The 20,884-nt window shown below is 44.7% G+C and overlaps 1 protein-coding gene across 3 annotated transcripts in view; it reads left to right on the top strand.

The window, feature by feature from the left end:
- IDE (insulin degrading enzyme) overlaps nucleotides 1–20,884 on the top strand; it is an 86,987-nt gene that overhangs the window by 10,258 nt on the left and 55,845 nt on the right. For all 3 annotated transcript variants that reach the window (XM_083149339.1, XM_083149338.1, XM_083149337.1), the window contains exons 2-8: nucleotides 6,032–6,216; nucleotides 8,152–8,359; nucleotides 9,537–9,706; nucleotides 12,141–12,263; nucleotides 14,635–14,747; nucleotides 17,886–18,048; nucleotides 20,019–20,111. In XM_083149339.1, coding sequence (XP_083005465.1) covers nucleotides 6,057–6,216; nucleotides 8,152–8,359; nucleotides 9,537–9,706; nucleotides 12,141–12,263; nucleotides 14,635–14,747; nucleotides 17,886–18,048; nucleotides 20,019–20,111 — 1,030 coding nt within the window. In that variant the 5' untranslated portion in view covers nucleotides 6,032–6,056. The remainder of the gene's footprint in view (nucleotides 1–6,031; nucleotides 6,217–8,151; nucleotides 8,360–9,536; nucleotides 9,707–12,140; nucleotides 12,264–14,634; nucleotides 14,748–17,885; nucleotides 18,049–20,018; nucleotides 20,112–20,884) is intronic.

Genomic DNA, 20,884 nt, shown 5'->3' with positions numbered 1-20,884 from the left:
AAAAGATCCCAAACCACAAGCTTTACATTTGGGTGAGGGTGTGTTCAAACTGAAATTTAAAGCTGTCTAACATCTGTGGGCTACATGCAGAAGCAGGCAGTATTTACCCTGCACAGAAACAATATAAATGTATTTGCTTCCCCTTTATAGCAGCATGGTTTGTCCTAGATCTGGGGTAGCCAACCCTAGTCCTTGAGAGCTACCAACAGTGCATGTTTTGCAGGTCTCCTCACAGAATCACAAGTGAGCTAATTAGCTCCATCTGTGTATCTTTTAAAATGTGTCAGTGATTAATGAGTGCAGCTGTGCAGCAGCTAGGTTGTCTGGAAAATGTGAACTGGTGGTAGCTCTCGAGGGCTAGGGTTGGCTACCACTGTCCTAGATCCTTGATGGCTAACCTTGTTTCCATGCTTGTGAGCCACTACAGTGGTAAATATATCCGAGTAGAATTTTCATGTCCTTTCCAGCTTGTTTAAGGTGCCCACACATGCGGCCTTTAGACTTTATACGGGATTTGGTAGACTGACTGATTGACAGCTGCCATTTTGAATTTGCATACTTAATATCCTTGTACCTTGGCAACAGAGCTATATATTTGCAAGCGAATGTCCTGTTGCATCTTTTTATCTTTTTTTTTTATTGTGCTCATCTCAGTGCAGATGTGATTCGGGCGCAGTTTAATAACCCTCCCTGTCTTGTTGTGTGGACCAGACCAAAAAAACCTCTATGTATGTAGACCTGAAATTTATGGGTTACAGAGCTGATATTAAAAAGAGTAAACTCTGTTTAATTGTGCAAATGATGACACTGCAGTTCCCAAGCATGCATTCAGCATAGAGACCCTCCAATAGGGGACATTAAAAAAAGAAAGAGAAACTGTATCATTATACAACACTCAATTTATTACACAAGTTGTATATGTATAAAACACATTGTGTCGGCAAGCACCTCTCCAGAGGTGGTGATTGGGGGCGCATGCCACTCCAGAGGTGGTGATTGGGGGCGAATTCCTCTATGGCGAGGGGGTTTTCCTCACACGGGGAAGTGGTGGTGCTTTCCTCACACGGGGAAGTGGTGGTGCTTTCCTCACACGGGGAGGCGGTGGTGGTTGCCTCACACGGGTAGGCGGTGGTACCTTCCTCTCTTGAGGCGCTGGTGGTGCCTTCTTCGCTGGTGGTGCCTGTCTCTCCCGGGGCGCTGGTGGTGCCTGCCTCTCCCGGGGCGCTGGTGGTGCCTTCCTCTCCCGGGGTGCCGGGGGGCATTTGCCTCTCCCGGGGTGCTGGTGGTGCCTTCCTTTCCTGGGGTGCCGGGGGCATCTGCCTCTCCCGGGGTTCTTGCTCAGCTAGCTTCGCCGAGGGTAGTGGGGCCATTATAATCACTGGGGGCAGTGTTAATTGCTCAATATCTAGCAGCAGTAGGGAGACATGGCTCTGCATCACCTTAAGTAAATAGATATAAAATAGAAATGATAAATGATAATTAAGCTATACACCAATATCCCTTCTAGTCCTAATAGGTGGAATCCAGTTGTTTTTGGCGCCGGCAGCCCATAGATGGTGCCCAATGGAGCTATTGAAGTATTTTCCCTTTTGGTTGTGACCAGTTCCTGGTGCTGGCATTTCAGCTCGCTACCCCATGAGGTGGTGAGCTGACATGTGCAAAATGTGACCCGTACGGGCGCCGAAACGGGACTGCACATTGTGCCATTACTTTTATCGGATTAAGCTAAAGTAATGGACTTTATTAAATGCCGTTTATCAACAACCGCATTTGCAGTGCAATGCGGGCAAAATATTAGTGCCCAAAATCACTGACCGTACTATAAGTAATGAATAACTTGGCTTAATCAGATTTGGGCAGACACCGCCTGACATTTAGCCTTACTAACTTGGGACAAATCCACTTTCTACGTCTGACACGCCTACTTTCAGGTTAGCCCCACCCCTTACAAAATCCATGAAAACTCCTAATTGTGCAAACAGCAAAGCACAAATAGAAATAACAACGCGCTTTCCTGGCTGCTAAAGAATGGCCAGCACATGCTAAACGGGAAGCAGCTCATGGCTGCGGCCTGGTGACTCCTCCTTCCTCACGCCTTCCTCCTTTCTCCTCCTATTACTATATTAAGAAATGTAAATTCAATACCAAATATCACAAGCTCAAATGAACACTGACTGCACAAGTAGAGCCCAGGCAACAGAGTGACCCCTAGTGTGTTGCCATCGGCTACCAGTGCCCTGGCTGGGATTGCGACATCATAGGACCAGTATGATTTCATCCCCCAGACATTAGCATAAGCCATACAGGCAAATATTTGTGTGTGACAATAAGGGCCAGATTAATTAAACCTAGGAAAGCAATAAAGTTGAGACATAACCGACCCCCAACTGTCATTTCTCAAACAGATGGTAAAGTGACAGTTATGGGCCCCATACATCAGCAATTAATTGTGACAATTTTCAGATATGGAGATGATTGCCACAATTAATTTTAGATGTGTGGGCTCCCCCTTTTGGCAATCCCAATCAAAATCGCCAATCGATTGCTTAATCAGGTTTTTAAACATGTTTAATAATCTGGTATTATCTGCAGATCTTTTTTATATGTGTGGGCATTCCCAATTCGTCTTCATCTATTTACATTATGAACAGCTGAAATGACAATCTATTGGGCAATTTCCAGATATGAAGATGCAATCTTTAGATGGAAAAATCACTGAAATAAATCTTTAATGTGTGGGCAAAGTCAGATAGATTGTAAAATCCATTTATCTGGCCAAAATATCCCTGTATCTGGAAATCCATAAATTGTGATTGCTGATGTATGGGGCCCATTAGTACGTTTGGCTTTATCTATCAGACTGTGTTTAGTGGTAAGCAGAAACACAATGTGTGTAACTATAACCGCTTACCCTGCGTAACACTGGCTTACTGACACAATGTGTGTAACTTTAACTGCTTACCCTGCGTAACACTGGCTTACTGACACAATGTGTGTAACTATAACCGCTTACCCTGCGTAACACTGGCTTACTGACACAATGTGTGTAACTATAACCGCTTACCCTGTGTAACACTGGCTTACTGACACAATGTGTGTAACTATAGGACCCTGTGTAACACTGGCTTACTGACACAATCTGTGTAACACTGGCTTACTGACACAATCTGTGTAACACTGGCTTACTGACACAATCTGTGTAACACTGGCTTACTGACACAATCTGTGTAACACTGGCTTACTGACACAAGGTGTGTAACTATAGGAGCCTACCCTGTGTAACACTGGCTTACTGACACAAGGTGTGTAACTATAGGAGCCTACCCTGTGTAACACTGGTTTACTGACACAATGTGTGTAACTATAGGACCCTGTGTAACACTGGCTTACTGACACAATGTGTGTAACTATAGGAGCCTACCCTGTGTAACACTGGCTTACTGACACAAGGTGTGTAACTATAGAAGCCTACCCTGTGTAACACTGGCTTACTGACACAATCTGTGTAACACTGGCTTACTGACACAATCTGTGTAACACTGGCTTACTGACACAATCTGTGTAACACTGGCTTACTGACACAATCTGTGTAACACTGGCTTACTGACACAATCTGTGTAACTATAGGAGCCTACCCTGTGTAACACTGGCTTACTGACACAATGGTTCTTATTCTAGTTCACTCTTTCTGACAAAATCCTTCTTAGATGGACAAAACCATGTGCACTGCAGGGGGGCAGATGTTACTTGTGCAGAGAGAGTTAGATTTAGGTGGGGTTTTACTTCAAAGTGAGATCTAAATTGCAGTGTAAAAATAAAGCAGTCAGCATTTACCCTGCACAGAAACAAAATAACTCACCCAAATCTAATTCTCTCTGCACATTTTACATCTGCCTCACCTGCAGTGCACATGGTTTTGTCCATCTAAAAAGGATTTTGTCAGAGAGTGTGAACTAGAATAAGGCCCAATGTGTGTAACTATAGGAGCCTACCCTGTGTAACACTGGCTTACTGACACAATGTGTGTAACTATAGGAGCCTGCCCTGCGTAACACTGGCTTACTGACACAAGGTGTGTAACTATAGGACCCTGTGTAACACTGGCTTACTGACACAAGGTGGGTAACTATAGGAGCCTGCCCTGCGTAACACTGGATTACTGACACAAGGTGTGTAACTATAGGAGCCTGCCCTGCGTAACACTCGCTTACTGACACAATGTGATGGCCACATGTCCATACCACCCGGCGATTAGTATCCAGCATGTTGGATAAATCTAGTTAATCGACAGTGAGGGCTTGTGTTCTCATAGAGAACACTGGCCTCGACAGATCGCTCAGCACACAGCGCTGAGATATTGCTGTGTGCTGAGCAATCTAGCATTGCTCAGAACGTTCAGCATATCTCTGTGTGTGTAGGCCCCTTTTAGGGCCATGGTGGGAATGTAACCCATAACCTCAGTGCTGAGAGTCAGTAATACTAAAACATTACACTGTGGGCTGCCCATAACCGCCACATTAACCTTCATAAACCTTTCCTATCCAATGACATCCCCTCTGTACAGCACAAACATGCTCACTTATTACCTCTCACTTTCCCATCTTCCTGACCCTAGGCCAACATTGCTGGGTCACCATTATCAATAGATAACCTCTATACGTGTGTATCAGTGCCTATTTCCCTATAGATTGTAAGCAGGTCCCTCCTACCAGTTTGATTGTCTGTAACTACCCAGTTGGTTTTATCCCTATTTCCTATTGTAAAGCGCAACTAAACTTTTTGCGCTGTATTAGAACCTGATAATAAATAAACCACCTCTTTCCTCCAGTATTCTTGAGCCCTGTACACACGGGGTGATATTAGCCAGTATCTCATGCTAAAATGTCGCTGAGCGACCATATCGCCCGTGTTTTTTGTGTTTTGTGGGCAATAGATCACAAGGAGTGCGCTCCCGCAGCCAGTCCTTAATGGTCGCATGAGCATGCTGCTTTGATTATGGGTAAAAATCGCTGGTTCGCCAGTGACCAATGATTTCTAGCCCAAATTAGATCATATGGAATAGGTTAAAAAATATATATATTGAAAGACAGGATTTCTTGCAATTTTCAGCCAAAATCTCTGGTCGCTGATGAAAACTGGATACAGCAATATGGTCGCTGAGCAATATATTGCTGAGGGATATAAACCCCTTTAGTGGTGGTTTTTTTTTTTTTAAGGAGCGCTCCCCACTGGGCGAGTTTTTTTTATGGGGAGCGCTCCCTAAAAAACCCCCATCATACTCTCCCTGGGTCCGGGCAGCGCCGCTGAACTGTGAATCAGCTCCCTGCCGCCCCGTCCCTGCTCCCGGCAGCCGGCTTGTCATAAGCCGGTGCCGGACAGGACAATGCAAAAGCCGGTGGGGAGGGGGGAGGAGGAGGGAGGAGAAGGCACCGCAGAGGGGAGGGAGCCGGGCAGTGCCAAAGCTGCCTGAGATCAGTGAGTGTCAACAGTGGCAATCCTGAGAATTTTCCGGGCTTGCCAGACTGGGCACTGAGGCACAGCCCGGAAAATTCTCTGGATCGCCACTGAAGGGGTTAAGCCAAAATATCTGAATATCTGAGCAACCAAGCTGTGTACACACCTTAATGTGAGGTTGTTCCACATCACTGTATCAGATAGTCAGACCATAGGCTACACAGATGTCATTATGCATAAATCTATATTCACTTTATTTGTGCAAATGGCCCGTTTTCTCCCCGGAAAGGTTTTTAAGGAGAATTGGTGACTGATCCATACCGCAGTCCCATTGTGCACCCTGCCACCCTCTATCTCGCTTCAGGGTACTGAACAGAAGAGGGGAGATTGTAAGTCTGCAGTGCCCACATCCAGCGCAAGGGGTGGCTGGCATCCTCCTGCTGGCCCAGGATGCCAAGCAGTATGAGAAAAGTGAAGGGTGCATCACCCTGGGAAGAACACTGATGGTAGATATATGTACAGTATGTGTGTGTTTTATCACCTGATGTACTAGTTTCTGTTCTGTCCTACTTATCAGATTTCAGACTACAGCCTGCAGCAAGATGAACTCCCTCGTGATCAAACGAGTTGTAAACGACATTGTCAAGTCTCCTGAAGACAAGAGAGAATATCGGGGAATTGAGTTTGTCAATGGGATAAAAGCCGTCCTCATCAGTGACCCCACAACTGACAAGTCTTCATCTGCCCTGGATGTCTACATTGGTAAAATGCTCTTTTCAGCCTTAAGTCTTTATATGTAGCTGGCCAATAAAAGTCAAATATTAATCTGGGCAAAAGAACAAATATTAATCTGGGCAAAAGAACAGAGACATTGGACGTCTGGGTGAATTCTATACCTTTACCTCTGAATTCCCATAATATATTGCATGAGCTAAATATGGCTGGGGGGGATGTGGTGGTATCTTTGTATCCCTCCTCCATTGCGATGCCCTTCTATAATCTACATTGCCCATCTCTAGAAGCCCTCAGAACAAGTGAAGTGTGTAGGTGTAGTTCATGGTCAGCCGTGTGATGCATATGACTGAAATGCACCAATGTATTCTGTGAGATATTGCCGTTGGGGGATATAGCTCCAAAGGGGACGTACATGCATCTGGTTCAGGCGCTTGGCTATAGCAGTAAGGTTGCTTACACCATTCTTTCTTCTTTGCATGATTGGAAAAGGAAGGTCAAAATGAGTGTTGCATTAATATTAACTTGGATATACTGACAAGTAATAGATTGATTAGAAGCGTATTAAGATTCCAGCTGTTGGGTGATCAGAAGGTTTATGCAGAGTACAAAAATACCAGATATGTCCGATATGGAGGCACTCGTGTCACCAGATATGACCTAGGTCTGCTTCCTTTGACTTGGGCTGAGCATCTGGAAGCATCTCCGTATAGGAAACCTAAGGGGTGCAATTGGCAGTACAATGGTTTTGAATTTATACCGGCCCCGCAAAGCCTGCTCAGCCCAGTGTCATTGGGAGTTTGAAGAGGTTTACATGTTATGTCTGACTGCTGCGGACAAATACATCTCTTCATTGCTGCTCCTGTGAAGATAGGAACACATACAGCTGGATATATATGTGTTGCCCGGTAACACAATGCTATGAGCTGTATTCCCCCTATAGAAGTGCATGGTTTCATATGTTTGACATAGCACTGTAGCGCCTATGCTGTGTCCTGCTGGCGCTATGTTAGGTGTCAGGGTGTTGTACTGAAGCATATGAGTAATAGAATACCAAACCACACCTTAATACTACAAGTATCAGACTTCATATAATGGAAACCTATGCTGTTTAATTCACTATCCATTTGTGTTTTACCATTTCTCCTGTTATGAATGATTTGTAGGATACACACACACACACACACACACACACACAGTGAGGACTACACAAAATTAAATTAAGAAGCAGATCTTTGTACATTGCCGTACCAATGATCAGTAATCCCATAATAACTACCTTACCATTCACCTGTTGCTATTTGTGCCCTGAATACTCACCGATTTTGCTAAGAATTTGTGACCTTGCTGAGGCACAAGGCCTGTTGCACTGGATTACTATGAATGTGCACACGATTTACAGTTGTGCTCATAAGTTTACATTACCCTAGCAGTATTTGTGATTTTTCTGGCAAGGGTCTTTCAGGAGACCAGAAACTCACTGACCTTTGATACGCACACACTGATTACAAGCAAGCAGATCACAGGTGAGGATGGTTACCTTTAGTAGCCATTCAAACCCGTTTGTGTCAACTTGTGTGCATGTTATCAGGCCAAAATCTCCAGGGTATGTAAACTTTTGATCAGGGTCATTTGGGTAGTTTCTGTTGTCATTATGATTTAAAAAGAATAAACACCGTTCTGTAAATGGCTTCACCCAACCACTAACCATGAGTGAAAGAAAAGTGTGTGAGTTATCATTCATATTCTCTGACAAATGGCTAGAAAATCACAAATTCTGCTAGGGTATGTAAACTTATGAGCACAACTGTATATGGCTACATTGTGTGTATGTGGTGAGCACGCATAAGACATCACCTCTTTTTGGCTACCTCACGAGAGCTGTAATCAAGTGGGCTGGTTGCCAATGGCTGTATATTCTGCTATATTCCAGCAGTATTTGTAATGTGCTGTATTTCCTGACAGGATCCCTCTCTGACCCAGACAACCTTCCTGGGCTAGCTCACTTCTGTGAGCACATGTTGTTCTTGGGCACAAAGAAATACCCCCATGAGAACGAATACAGACAGTTCCTAAGCGAACACGCTGGGAGCTCCAACGCCTTCACCAGTGGGGAACACACCAACTATTACTTCGATGTGTCTCATGAGCACCTGGAAGGAGCACTGGACAGGTACAGCTGAGGCAGAAGCACTGGCATTTCCGTTCCTTTTCTTGTTAAGCGAGCTGGAGACAACGTACAAATGTGTCCTCATGAAGGGGTAGTTGTGCCATCTGCCATCATGGAGGGAGACGTGGCATGTTATGTGCACTGATACAGATTCCTCCCTCCCATGTATTGATGTAGCATTGTGTGCTACATAACGGGGGCAATATGTGCTGAGCCATGTATGAGCAGTCAGTGGTACTGACTGTTCCGAGATCATTGCCCATTGACTTTTGCATCTACCAGGCTCTAGGCTGCATGGCTCTGTGGAGTTCTGTGCAGCGCATTAGCACTAGCCTCTTGCACTGCAAGGTCGCAGCAGGTATCACCAAGTCAAAGCAGGACGCACTCACCTTTAGTGCTTCCTGCTTCACCTCGGTATAGAGGCAAAGCAGGAAGTGCTAAACTGGTATAATCTGTGCCAGTATATTACATCTACCCCACACCGAAACGACCGCACTGTAGAGCTTTCTCACTCACAATGTGCAACTTACAGTACAATACATAAATAAAACATCTAGAAGCGGGAAAACTGCTTTGATTTGCGACATTGGTATATTGGCGTGCAAATTTGAATTTGTAAACGGAGCACCTCAAAGACAAAGACTACGCTACAACTCTCGGAAGGGCTCAGTCATACCATATGGCGTACGGACTCTAGAGGGTAAAGTTACGAAAGCTTTGAAAAATGAAAAGAGCTGATATTGCCCATAGCAACCAATCAGATTTGGTCTATCCTTTTCTAGGATGCAATAGAGAAATAGGCAGATTCTGATTGGTTGCTAGGCAACATCACCTCTTTAATTTCTAGATACTTTTAATAAATGTGCCCATTGGTGTATGAAGACACATTTGTAAGTTTAAGTATACAAATGTTTCCCGAAACGAAGGAGGGTATTCATTGTGGGACGATATTTCCGACAGTCGGAAATATCATCACTTTTTGACAAGAACAGGTCAAATTTACATTTACCTACTCAATCTATCTGACAAATATCCGACTGTTGGTTCCAACTGTGGGAAACTTTATAGTAAGAAAGGTAAAATCTATGATGTGTGACACAAATATTATCTTACTCAGATTTTCAGGTTCTTCTATTGTATTAATCACAGACCGTGTTCCGTTTATCTCCCGGTACTTCAGGTTTGCCCAGTTTTTCCTTGGCCCTCTGTTTGATGAGAGCTGTAAGGACAGGGAGGTGAACGCGGTGGATTCTGAGCATGAGAAGAACTTGATGAACGATGCCTGGCGACTCTTCCAGCTGGAGAAAGCTACGGGAAACCCCAAGCATCCGTTCCATAAATTTGGAACAGGTGAGTAATCTCCTTCTTAAGAGCAGTTGCGGGTATGTTATTATGCCCCTGATCCAATTCTAGTTCTCCAATCCAATTATCAGTTGACCAGAGGACAGGCGGTCTTGCAGGCATTTCTGCAGCAATGGTACATCTTCACTAAATGCATCTTACAAAAAGGCCAACTTTACTAGGGGTTAGCAGTGTTGAGTGAGGTGTAGTTCAATATGAATTTGTCTTCAGGATCCCAAGTTTGTATTGAAGAATAACCGCTAAAATATAAAGCCTACCTTCCCCCAGCTATTGTGTCCATATGGTTCTATGACCGGGGATCTCCGAGGGGGAGAAATTATTGCAGGTAACCACAGGTAGACCTGTACTTGACTTGCTGTAAACCAGACACATTTCAACATGTGGACGGACCAAATTTATATTCTTTAAAACTTAACCATTTTGTCAACAATTGTTCATCAACTTCTAAGTGTCTGACACAGACAGCAGTGGAAAGTGCCTCTGTTTTAGAGTAAAACCCGCCATTCCATTGCTTGTTTAATGCTTTTACAATGGGACGGATAGCTCACTACGAATAGACAGATTGTTATACCCACTATCATATGGGATGCCACTGTGGAATTCTTGATCAATCCATTTAGCAAGTGGGACTATATATAGAGTTTTAGCTTGAACCTAGGTTTGGAAAAGGAGAATATATGGACTACAGTGTAGGAGTCCTGTCCCACCAGTATTTTTTTTTTACATATGGTGTTTGTGTATGGATAGGGGTATGCAGTGCAGGCCTAGATTACTATATGGGCGAGGAATGGTCCTTCTGTTATGGGATGTGCCCAGAATATGCTTAAGATTCCTGCAAGTACAGCTATGTGTTTTGCATGAGGAATATCTTGTTTGCTATAATGGTAGTAACATTTAGTCCTTTGTTTTTGGCACTTTATATGTAAACATCCACTAGACCTGGGGTAGCCAACCCTAGTCCTCGAGAGCTACCAACAGTGCATGTTTTGCAGGTCTCCTCACAGAATCACAAGTGAGCTAATTAGCTCCATCTGTGGATCTTTTAAAATGTGTCAGTGATTAATGAGTGCAGCTGTGCAGCAGCAGGTTGTCTGGAAAATGTGCACTGTTGGTAGCTCTCGAGGGCTAGGGTTGGCTACCACTGCACTAGACACTAAATTCTGGCTAGACCTAATCAAATGTATCTAAAATACAGGTGGTATTCTCTTTAGTCAACATTTTATTGTAATCGGTACCAAAGTGCAGAGGCAGAACTGCCATTGGTAAAAAGGCGCATTGCAATGGGGCCAGTGAGGACTAAGGGGCCCACTGCTGCCTCTGTCACTCACTGTTTTCCCCTGCCTCTCCCTGCCATCCCTCTGCCTCTCCCTGCCATCCCTCTGCCTCTCCCTGCCATCCCTCTGCCTCTCCCTGCCATCCCTCTGCCTCTCCCTGCCATCCCTCTGCCTCTCCCTGCCATCCCTCTGCCTCTCCCTGCCATGCCTCTGCCTCTCCCTGCCATGCCTCTGCCTCTCCCTGCCATGCCTCTCCCTGCCATGCCTCTGCCTCTCCCTGCCATGCCTCTGCCTCTCCCTGCCATGCCTCTGCCTCTCCCTGCCATGCCTCTCCCTGCCATGCCTCTGCCTCTCCCTGCCATGCCTCTGCCTCTCCCTGCCATGCCTCTGCCTCTCCCTGCCATGCCTCTGCCTCTCCCTGCCATGCCTCTGCCTCTCCCTGCCATGCCTCTGCCTCTCCCTGCCATGCCTCTGCCTCTCCCTGCCATGCCTCTGCCTCTCCCTGCCATGCCTCTGCCTCTGCCATGCCTCTGCCTCTCCCTGCCATGCCTCTGCCATGCCTCTGCCTCTCCCTGCCATGCCTCTGCCTCTCCCTGCCATGCCTCTGCCTCTCCCTGCCATGCCTCTGCCTCTCCCTGCCATGCCTCTGCCTCTCCCTGCCATGCCTCTGCCTCTCCCTGTCAGCCTCTGTTGTGTTAAATATTATGAACCTAGGTTGGTGTGGAGGAGGGGGGTCCATACTATATTTTGCTCCTGGGCCCACCACCACTCACAAATTCCGTAACTGCCATAGTGCATGCAGAGCCTGCCTATCTAAATAAAAGCACATGTGGCTAGCCTCTGCTCCCAATATGCTCTGGGGTCCTATAAACCGAGGCTGGAGTTTAGTCCTCTCCAGTCCCAATGGGTGGGGGTAGTAGGAATTTAGACGCTGAGCTACAATGGGGCAGGAACTGATGGGAGATGCACTGTGTGACGGGGGGTCGGTCTGTACAAATGGAAGGTAGGTTGCACATGTCCTAATTAAAGCTATTTAGTCTCCCCAATATCACACTTCCCCCTCCTGCTGCTCTGGGGTTGTGCAGGTGAAAGGCTTCAGGTTTATAGTAGGAAAGTGCTTAATTCTATTTCTTTGTATCTGTTTTTAGGCAATAAGCTTACACTTGAAACCAGGCCGACACAAGATGGAATAGATGTTCGGCAAGAGTTGCTTAAATTCCATTCTACATACTATTCCTCTAACCTCATGTGTATCTCTGTACTTGGGAGAGGTAAAGTAGATTTTGACTATACTGATGATGCGTGTCTGATCGGAGTGTGGTTCGTTCGGACACTGGTCTATATTATACAGTGTTGGCAACCTACCAGGAGTGCGTTACATATTGCTGGCCAAACATGTACGATGCCGATATAATCGTCAGAAAACTGACCAATCATTTTCTAGTAGGAAATGGTGAATAAAGAATTTCCGATGATGTCAGCTTTTTCTTATCCGCCCGGCATTGGAAGTACAGATATATGGGCTAAGTTGCAAAAAGTATGATAAAGGGGGAATTCAATTAGCCGCAGTCATTTACCACAGGCTATATGACCCCTGGGGCTATCCTGATAGCCCTGAAGGCAGCTCGCAGGGTACCCTTCATGGGGATTTTTGGTGGATCTTAGTTGACCTGAAAACAAATAATCTGTTTTTGGGCACTGTGATCAGGTTAAATCTCTGTAAAATGTCGGAGAACTTTTTTCTGAATTCTATGGATTAATCAGTTGAGAAAAAGCGTCTCTAATTGAATATCCCTGGGCATTAATGCTTGAGGCTACCCACCTTTTTTTTTTTTTTTTTTCATGCCCGGTTATTTAACAGTGCTATTGTATGCTCCTAAAGCTGGCCATACAATAGTGCGATTTTGCCACTTTTCTTCCGATTGTTCTGGCTGAGAAATCAGATGAAAAGAATGTAAACCACATGTGTTTTGTCTCTGATTCCTTGCATCGGATTCGAAGATCAGAGGTGCTGCGCATAAGATATGTCTGATTGGCCAGGATTGCAGCCGCCAGGGAGCTCCTGGGCTGTTCAAGGGGGATCGGCTGTAACTTCTCCCCTTGGAGAAGATGCAGTAGTGTATGGGGGGCCTTAAGAGTAAGTGTGCTCAATTGCAACATTTAATTTTTAGACAAGGACATTTGTTCCAAAACTGTGTACACGGTGCCACGGCGCACTTGCAGGGGTGGTTGGGTGGTGGTCCAGGACCGGTTCTAATTATGTATGGTCAATGTAATAGTCACAACTAATGCTTGTGGCTTCCATTCATAACGTGTACAAAGAGAAGTGAATCCTGTGCCTCACTACATAACTGAGCCTAGGACGTATAACTACAATTTGTTTCATTTAATATTTTTCTCCATAAGAATCTTTTGGTCTGGAGGTACTGTGAAGAAAATTCTGCCCTGTTTAAAACCACAATATTGTTGTTGTCCTTCCCACTGAGAGTTTCCATTTATACAAATAGGAATCTCACAGAGCTGTTTGTTGTATAGAGGCAAGCCCTTAGGTTGGTGTCACAAGTGCGCTTCAAATGTTGATTTTTTTTATTTTTATTTGTGTAGGGGTGATTGTTTTCCCTTTGTTTTTGTTTTTTTACTATTTAGACTAGAGATATGCAGGCTAGAGCTACGCTTATTGCCTATCCAGGTGTCACATGTTTTGGAGCAAAAACATGTGACCGCATATAGCTAATAAGATCCCGTTTTGAGATCTGGGTAAATCCGAGCCTGCACATCTCTAATTTAGACAGAGAAACAGTAGAAATTTGAATCGCATTTGACAGGCAATACAGTACATGCATTTCTCAGATTTTTCAGTTTTAAAGATATTAAAGCCAAAAGCAAAAAAGGGCAATGGAAAACAATAAGGGGGAGGGAAAAAGCAACAAAAACGGGTATAAATACATCATGATACAGAGAGTACAGTAATAATTAAATAACAGAGTCAAAATAGGATACTCTTACCTCAGCTGGGAGGTGGATTCTTAAGGGGATGGTCTGAAATTGGAAAAATACCAGAGCCAGAGATCGCCCCAAAATATTTGCTCACACAGATGGATAAGGAGCAAACTTGTGCCATATGGAGGAGCCAAGGGCTCCCAGTAATATCACATTTCTGGGGGCAGTCATGGAGGTAATAAGGATTTTTCCCATATTAGCAATAAACCAAAAAATAATTAACTAAAGCCGATTCTGAGGGAGGATTAGGTGACTTCCAGTTCCTAGCAATTAGAGATTTGGCTGCAACTAAAATATGGGACCGCAATTTATTTATAGAGAAGTCTAAATCTGGAAATGGACCAGCAAGAAGAAACAAACATGGATCTAAGGGAAGCGGAATATCTGAAATAGATTTTAAAAGGATTAGGACTCTACGCCAACATTCCCGTTGGTTTTTGACCCATCAACACCACAGTGATCGATTGCAGGGAATGTTCAATATAGTTGTCTGACACCATCCTCCGTTATTCTGTAGTTTAGCAGACCAAGATCACATTAAAGTAATTTAGAGACTGGGTTCTCTAACAGCTGCAGTGTCCGTTAGTAAATCACCGTATAATACACAAAAGGCCGTGACCACTCTTTTTCTATTTTATGCAGAAACCCTGGATGAACTGACGGAGCTGCTGGTGAAGCTGTTTGCAGAAGTAGAACATAAAAATGTCACACTGCCAGAATTTCCTGACAATCCCTTTGAGAAGCCTTATCTCCAGGTGAGACCGATGCGGATGTGACGCACACAGCTGCCAAACGCAAGTGACCTTGGTTAGCCAGATTAAAATCATTGAAAGACCCCCTTCATTTTTGCTCTTGGTTACAAGACTTTAACTGCTGGTCGCCTGCAAATGACCACACTAAATCGGCCATTCACTTAATGCGTACATGGAACCTGCATCCGCTGTTCAGTTGTCTCGCTGATCACCGAAGCGGTATCCTGCCCAGAGGTGACTTTAGGCCCATAGCAAAATATTATTGGACGCGGTACCTTAACAAATGCCTTTGGCTTCAGCAGTGACGACTGTTAAGCATAGCTGCAAAGCCAGCTCTATAGATATTATTATAGTGTTACTTTTGGCTCAGGCTCTGCTCTCTGGCCCCAAAGCTGTAGCCTCCCAGCAGACCGCAAACAGGTCCGGGGTACCCAACCTTTCCCATACGTTACGTACACTTATCACCACCTACAAGTTTTTTTTCGGTGTCTCCAGAGCAGAGGGTTAGTGGCTGCTCTTAAAAAGTGATATGTTAAAACATCTTTGACAGGCGAAAAGCATTGATAATGTACCACAGCACCTGAATACTCTATAGACAGCTAAGCACTTGTTTTTATTTTTTCTTATGTGTGCTACCTTCTCTTTTTTTTTTTTTTATGAAATCATTTTAACTGTACCACCTCGCCGAATACTGAACTGCCCGGGCCAGAAGTTATCACTGGCTGCAGAAGATGCAGTGCTGCCAGTGGTTGGTGTTTGCCACCAATCCTAACAGTCATTGGTCACCTTTATGGGGTGGTGGCCCCATGTGTCCCCTCCGCAGGGACTGCCTTTGAGCCAGCCAGGTCAATGCACATTACTAGGCTGACCCTGATTATGACCACAGTGCACTCTACGTACTTTCCAGTCTTCACTAAATTCCTAACGAAGCAACCAATCACCTGTGCTAGTTACCTTAGTTAGCAGCTGATTGGTGGCTTTTGACATCTTCACTACTTTATCTTTCCAAAGATTGAAAACATCTCCCAAAGACTGCAGTACTGTGTATAAATGATGAGTGTCCAGCTGCTGTACAGCGGTTCAGGAGCACCAGCAGGACAAAAGAATAGTCGTAATAGTATAAGGACCAGGTGAAAGTAGCATTCAGTAAAGAATGGAGACTCAGCCAATGAACACATCACACACTAAATGGGGTAATTGCATAGTATTGATAGGTGACTACCGCCACATACTGGGGCATTCTCTGGATTCACAAAGAGACATGATATGTGACTGGCACTACTGGGGACGTGCTATGTGACTGGCACTACTGGGGACGTGCTATGTGACTGGCACTACTGGGGACGTGCTATGTGACTGGCACTAAATATGTGCAAGACAATGATGGCTTTGCATTCAAATTCATTGCCTGAGATAGTACACAAACTTTGTTTCATGTGCAAATCTATATGTGTGTAGTTCATGTGTTTGCACAACATAAATGCGTTTTGTGTTCACACCTCTGTTCCGTCCTCAAGATACCTCATCTAAATATAAAAATATTCCAAAATGCGGATTAATCCATTATCCAAATTACTTCTGGTCCTGAGCATTTGAGGGATACTCAACCTGTAGTAATAAAAGGCCCAGTAAATAAATGCTATAAATTGCTAACATTTAGGGCAGGGGTGGGGAACCTCAGGCCCGAGGGCCGTATGCGGCCCCCATAGCCATTCTGAGTTGCCCACCCACCCACCGGGCGGCTTTGCCGGGAGTCAAGTACAGGGGAATTCTCAAGAGAGGTCGGTAGTTCTCGCGAGATTCCTCTTAATTAACAGCAGCCGGCGACTGTCATTCCTATTCAGCGGCAGCCGCCGGAGCGTGGGATGGCTGCAGCAGGACAGTTTGTAAGAGACATTTTTACATATGGCCTCGAAGGATTTTTTCCCCTAACTAGACACTCTATATCTATTATACCAAACCCATTTGGGATACGCATGACAACATTTTTTTAGAGTAAATATAAAGAAAACGGTAAAGTTCTACACAGTCTGTTAACTCACTAGGAGCCATAGGTTGGTGTTCAACTAGACCAGCGGTTCCCAACTTTTTTTTCTCTTCTGTACCCCTTGATGAGGCTTTTCATTTAGGAGTACCCTCTCCTCTCAATTTTAATCCACAGTGTTTACGAGTGGAGTGGAAGTAAGTGGTATGCATGTTCTTATATTAAGTAGCGGAGGAGTAGTGTGTGGTCAGGAATCAGGCCCATCTGTGTTTTTCGCCACTGGATGTGTACTGTCTCTGGGGTTCCTGCTAGCGCCTGTAGGGTTAATGCTGCTGCTTCCTCCACCCATGTCAGCGCAAGGCAAATTAATGATAATGTCTGAGTGCAGTGCGGGTAGCTCCCAATGGATTGCTGGTTGGACAAAAGCATGAGGAGACGCTGGTGACGCTGCAGACGGATCCGGAAGTGACACAACGTGGTTCATCTCCACGGCCACAGGAGACTTCTTCCACTATTAGGAGACTTCTCCCTCTTCTTCAGCCATTAACAATATTATTTTCAAGTACCCCAACCGGTTTGCAGCGAACCCTGCAGGGGTACACCTGCCCCAGGTTGGGAACTACTGAATTAGACAGGTCATTTTTTTTTTTTTTTTTTTTTTTTTAGGCAAAATATTATTGGACGCCCCTCCTTAACAAATGCATTGTTTAGCATAGCTGCAGAGTCTGTATAGTTATCATTATAGTGTCACTTTTAGGTAACCCTATAATGACTCTGGCTCTGCACCCTGGTCTCGACACTGTAGCTTCCCAGCAGACAGCAAATAGACCCATATCCCCAACCTCTTCCATGCAAATTGCCACCTTCATTTTTATCAGTACAGTGGGTGGGTGGCCTGCTGTGCCACCCCTAGGCATGTACCTAGTAAGAAGCTCTCCACTGCTCTTACACTGCAAGTGACTGGGGTGAGCAGGAAGAGACTGCACAAGCTGAGGGAATCAAGTACGCTTACTAGGCAAGTCTAATCGCATTACACAAAGTTAGTGCATAGCTGGGGCTGTTCATCAGGAGTCCCTAATCTTCTTGACCAATAAGCGTTGATTCATTTGAAGTTGGAGCAAATCTGAAACAGACTTGTGGCTTTGTTGTCTTTGCAGAAAATGTACAAGATTGTGCCTGTTAAGGACATCCGAAATCTGTACGTCACCTTCCCAATTCCTGACCTCCAGAAATATTATAAGTCTAACCCAGGTCATTACCTTGGACACCTCATTGGTCATGAAGGCCCCGGAAGTCTACTTTCTGAACTTAAAGCTAAAGGTAACACAGACGTCTCCCTGACAATTGTTGTCAATGCTTCTACTTTGTTGAGTGCCAAGTAAATTTGTGGAAATCTGTTTGGAAATTGCCAATCCTACATTTTTATTCATCATAATGACTTGTATTGTTTACCTTTTATGTAGAAAATATATATATATATTTTTTACACTTTTTATTTTCATTTAACAAATGTGAGCGACGCTGGCATTTTTAGCGGATATCTTGAACATCTCTCACAGAGATGTTACCACTCAGGGCAGTATTCAATGAGAAAAATTCTCCGTGTTTCATGGAGAACTTGTGCTTTGTTCGCCTTGGACGGAGCATTTTGCTCTCCAAAAGCGAGCAACCCTATTCAATGTGAAATATTCTCCGTCTTTCTAAGTGATTTTCTCCGTCTCTCTCCGTGTAGAAATTCTCCATCTTTTGATGGAGATCTGGAATGTGAACTTTTAAACTAAAATGTTTTTTTTTTTTAATTTTGGTGTCAAAAAATCAGGTTGTTTTTTTCTGTGAAGGGGCATGTTATTTTTATTCATGTGCTTATAGCACATGAATATATATTTAATTTTAAAAACAAATATTTTTTTTAATTTTTTTTTTTTTATTTTTTTTTACACAGTGCAGTCAGCAGGGGGCCGGAGCGCTCGAGCCGCTCATTAGATATTCATATATTCACTGCACCCGATCGTTAATATGCACGATCGGGTGCAGTGAATACTGGGTCCCCCGCTGGCTATAGGGGGGGGGGCAGCCTGTGCTGCCTGGTTCCAGGGGAGCCCCCCTACCCTCCACATTCCTCTGGAGCAGCCAGGGAGACTTTAATCTCTCTGGCTGCTTCCGTCCCCCGGCTCCCTGAAAGCTCCCTGCCGCGGACGCTCGTCCGCTGCAGGGGTTAAGACTCGCCGCGAGTGGCGGCGAGTCTTAAATACATTGAATAGTGGGAGCAGGAGGCTCCGGAACAGGGAGAATCTCCGCTAAAACACGGAGAGCGAAATAAAACGCTCTCCATGCACGGAGAACTTTCTCATTGAATACTGCCCTCAGAGGGCCTTATTCAATGCGGCAGGTGAAGGGGGGTTAAATGGCGAGGATCACTGAAAACAAGCGATCCTCGTTTCACCTCCATGCTGGCCACTCGTCCTATTCTACGTTCCGGGGGAATCCTCGCCATCACAGGACGGCAAGGATTTCCCCAAACAGCGAGGCTCGCGGCTAATGCTGGGAGCCCGCTGCATTAATCCGCGAGCCTCGCTGTTTTAACGGCCGCACACGCAGTTCCCCTTTCGCTACAGAAACATATTGAGGGGGAGACGGCGTGTCCAGGGGGTCAGTTGAATACTGACCCTGCGAGCTGTGACAGTGAGCAGTCAGCACTGCTTGCTGTCACAGCTCTCAAAAAGCATTGAATACACCCCCAAAGTGTTAAAGTGGAAGACCTCTTAACACAGTTAAACATCAGGTTTGTGGGCTATGCTAAGTGTGCAGCCTCTCGGTAATATTATGGAGGCACTTGCTAGTAATGCCTGATTTATATGGATAATGTGGCGGTTCCTAGTAATTTGATGCGCACATTCATAGGATACGTCACTGTGAAAGCATCAAAGTTGAAAATCGACATTATTTCAGGTATCAGTCATGTGGGGTCAAAATTAAACTGCTGTGTTAAAATAAAGCAGTCCAGTATTTACCCTGCATGCAAAATAATTTATTTACACCCGTTATCTGTAACCTGGTTTACCCAGGTGCAAAGTTATGTTGTTGTTGTTGTTTTACTCCCGACACAGAATGTGCCTTTAGCTGGAAATAAAGTACTTACAAAAGCTGTTGTAATGCATCTACCATACAATGCAGTCCATTTTCTTAGCATAGATTTTCACATCAGAAGTCCCTTTTGCTACCTGTTCTAGCTGGGCGTAAAACCACTCATCCAGCTCTCCGGTTACAGATTGTCTTCTGTGTTCTTACAGGTTGGGTAAATACTCTGGTTGGAGGTCAAAAAGAGGGAGCAAAAGGATTCATGTTCTTCATTATTAACGTGGATCTGACTGAAGACGGTCTGTGTAAGTATTGTCGTACATTGTGGTATGATGTGTCCCTGTGTCATGAGACTCATGCATTTCATAGGAGTACTTGGGCTGAGGGAATGTGAGGATCTGTCCCAGGGGATTGACAGCCTTCCCGGGATTCCGCAGTGTTGTGTTAGCGTATCCATTGCCTCTGAAGGCCTTACATGGGCGCATGAACTAATGACATCACTGAGGCACTCTACAAAATGGTAGCTTTGGTACAATGCTGTGACTGCCATGAAAGACCACCACATGGTCCTAACACCCTGATTTCATAATATTACAGTAGTGTGTAATAAACTCTATTATGCAGAAATAAATCCTAAGGCTATATTGCCTGTTCAAAATGTCCCAGTCAGGGATGTGTGTCCTGCCTTTGATAATATAAATGACACAAGGAGCTGACTGTTACACATAGGATAATGGGTTCCTTACAGTAGCTGACTGTTACACATAGGATAATGGGTTCCTTACAGTAGCTGACTGTTACACATAGGATAATGGGTTCCTTACAGTAGCTGACTGTTACACATAGGATAATGGGTTCCTTACAGTAGCTGACTTACACATAGGATAATGGGTTCCTTACAGTAGCTGACTGTTACACATAGGATAATGGGTTCCTTACAGTAGCTGACTGTTACACATAGGATAATGGGTTCCTTACAGTAGCTGACTTACACATAGGATAATGGGTTCCTTACAGTAGCTGACTGTTACACATAGGATAATGGGTTCCTTACAGTAGCTGACTGTTACACATAGGA

Source organism: Crinia signifera, chromosome 6 (assembly GCF_055691185.1).
Source record: "Crinia signifera chromosome 6, ASM5569118v1, whole genome shotgun sequence".
NCBI lineage: Eukaryota > Metazoa > Chordata > Amphibia > Anura > Myobatrachidae > Crinia > Crinia signifera.
This window is presented reverse-complemented; position numbering and strand designations above follow the sequence as displayed.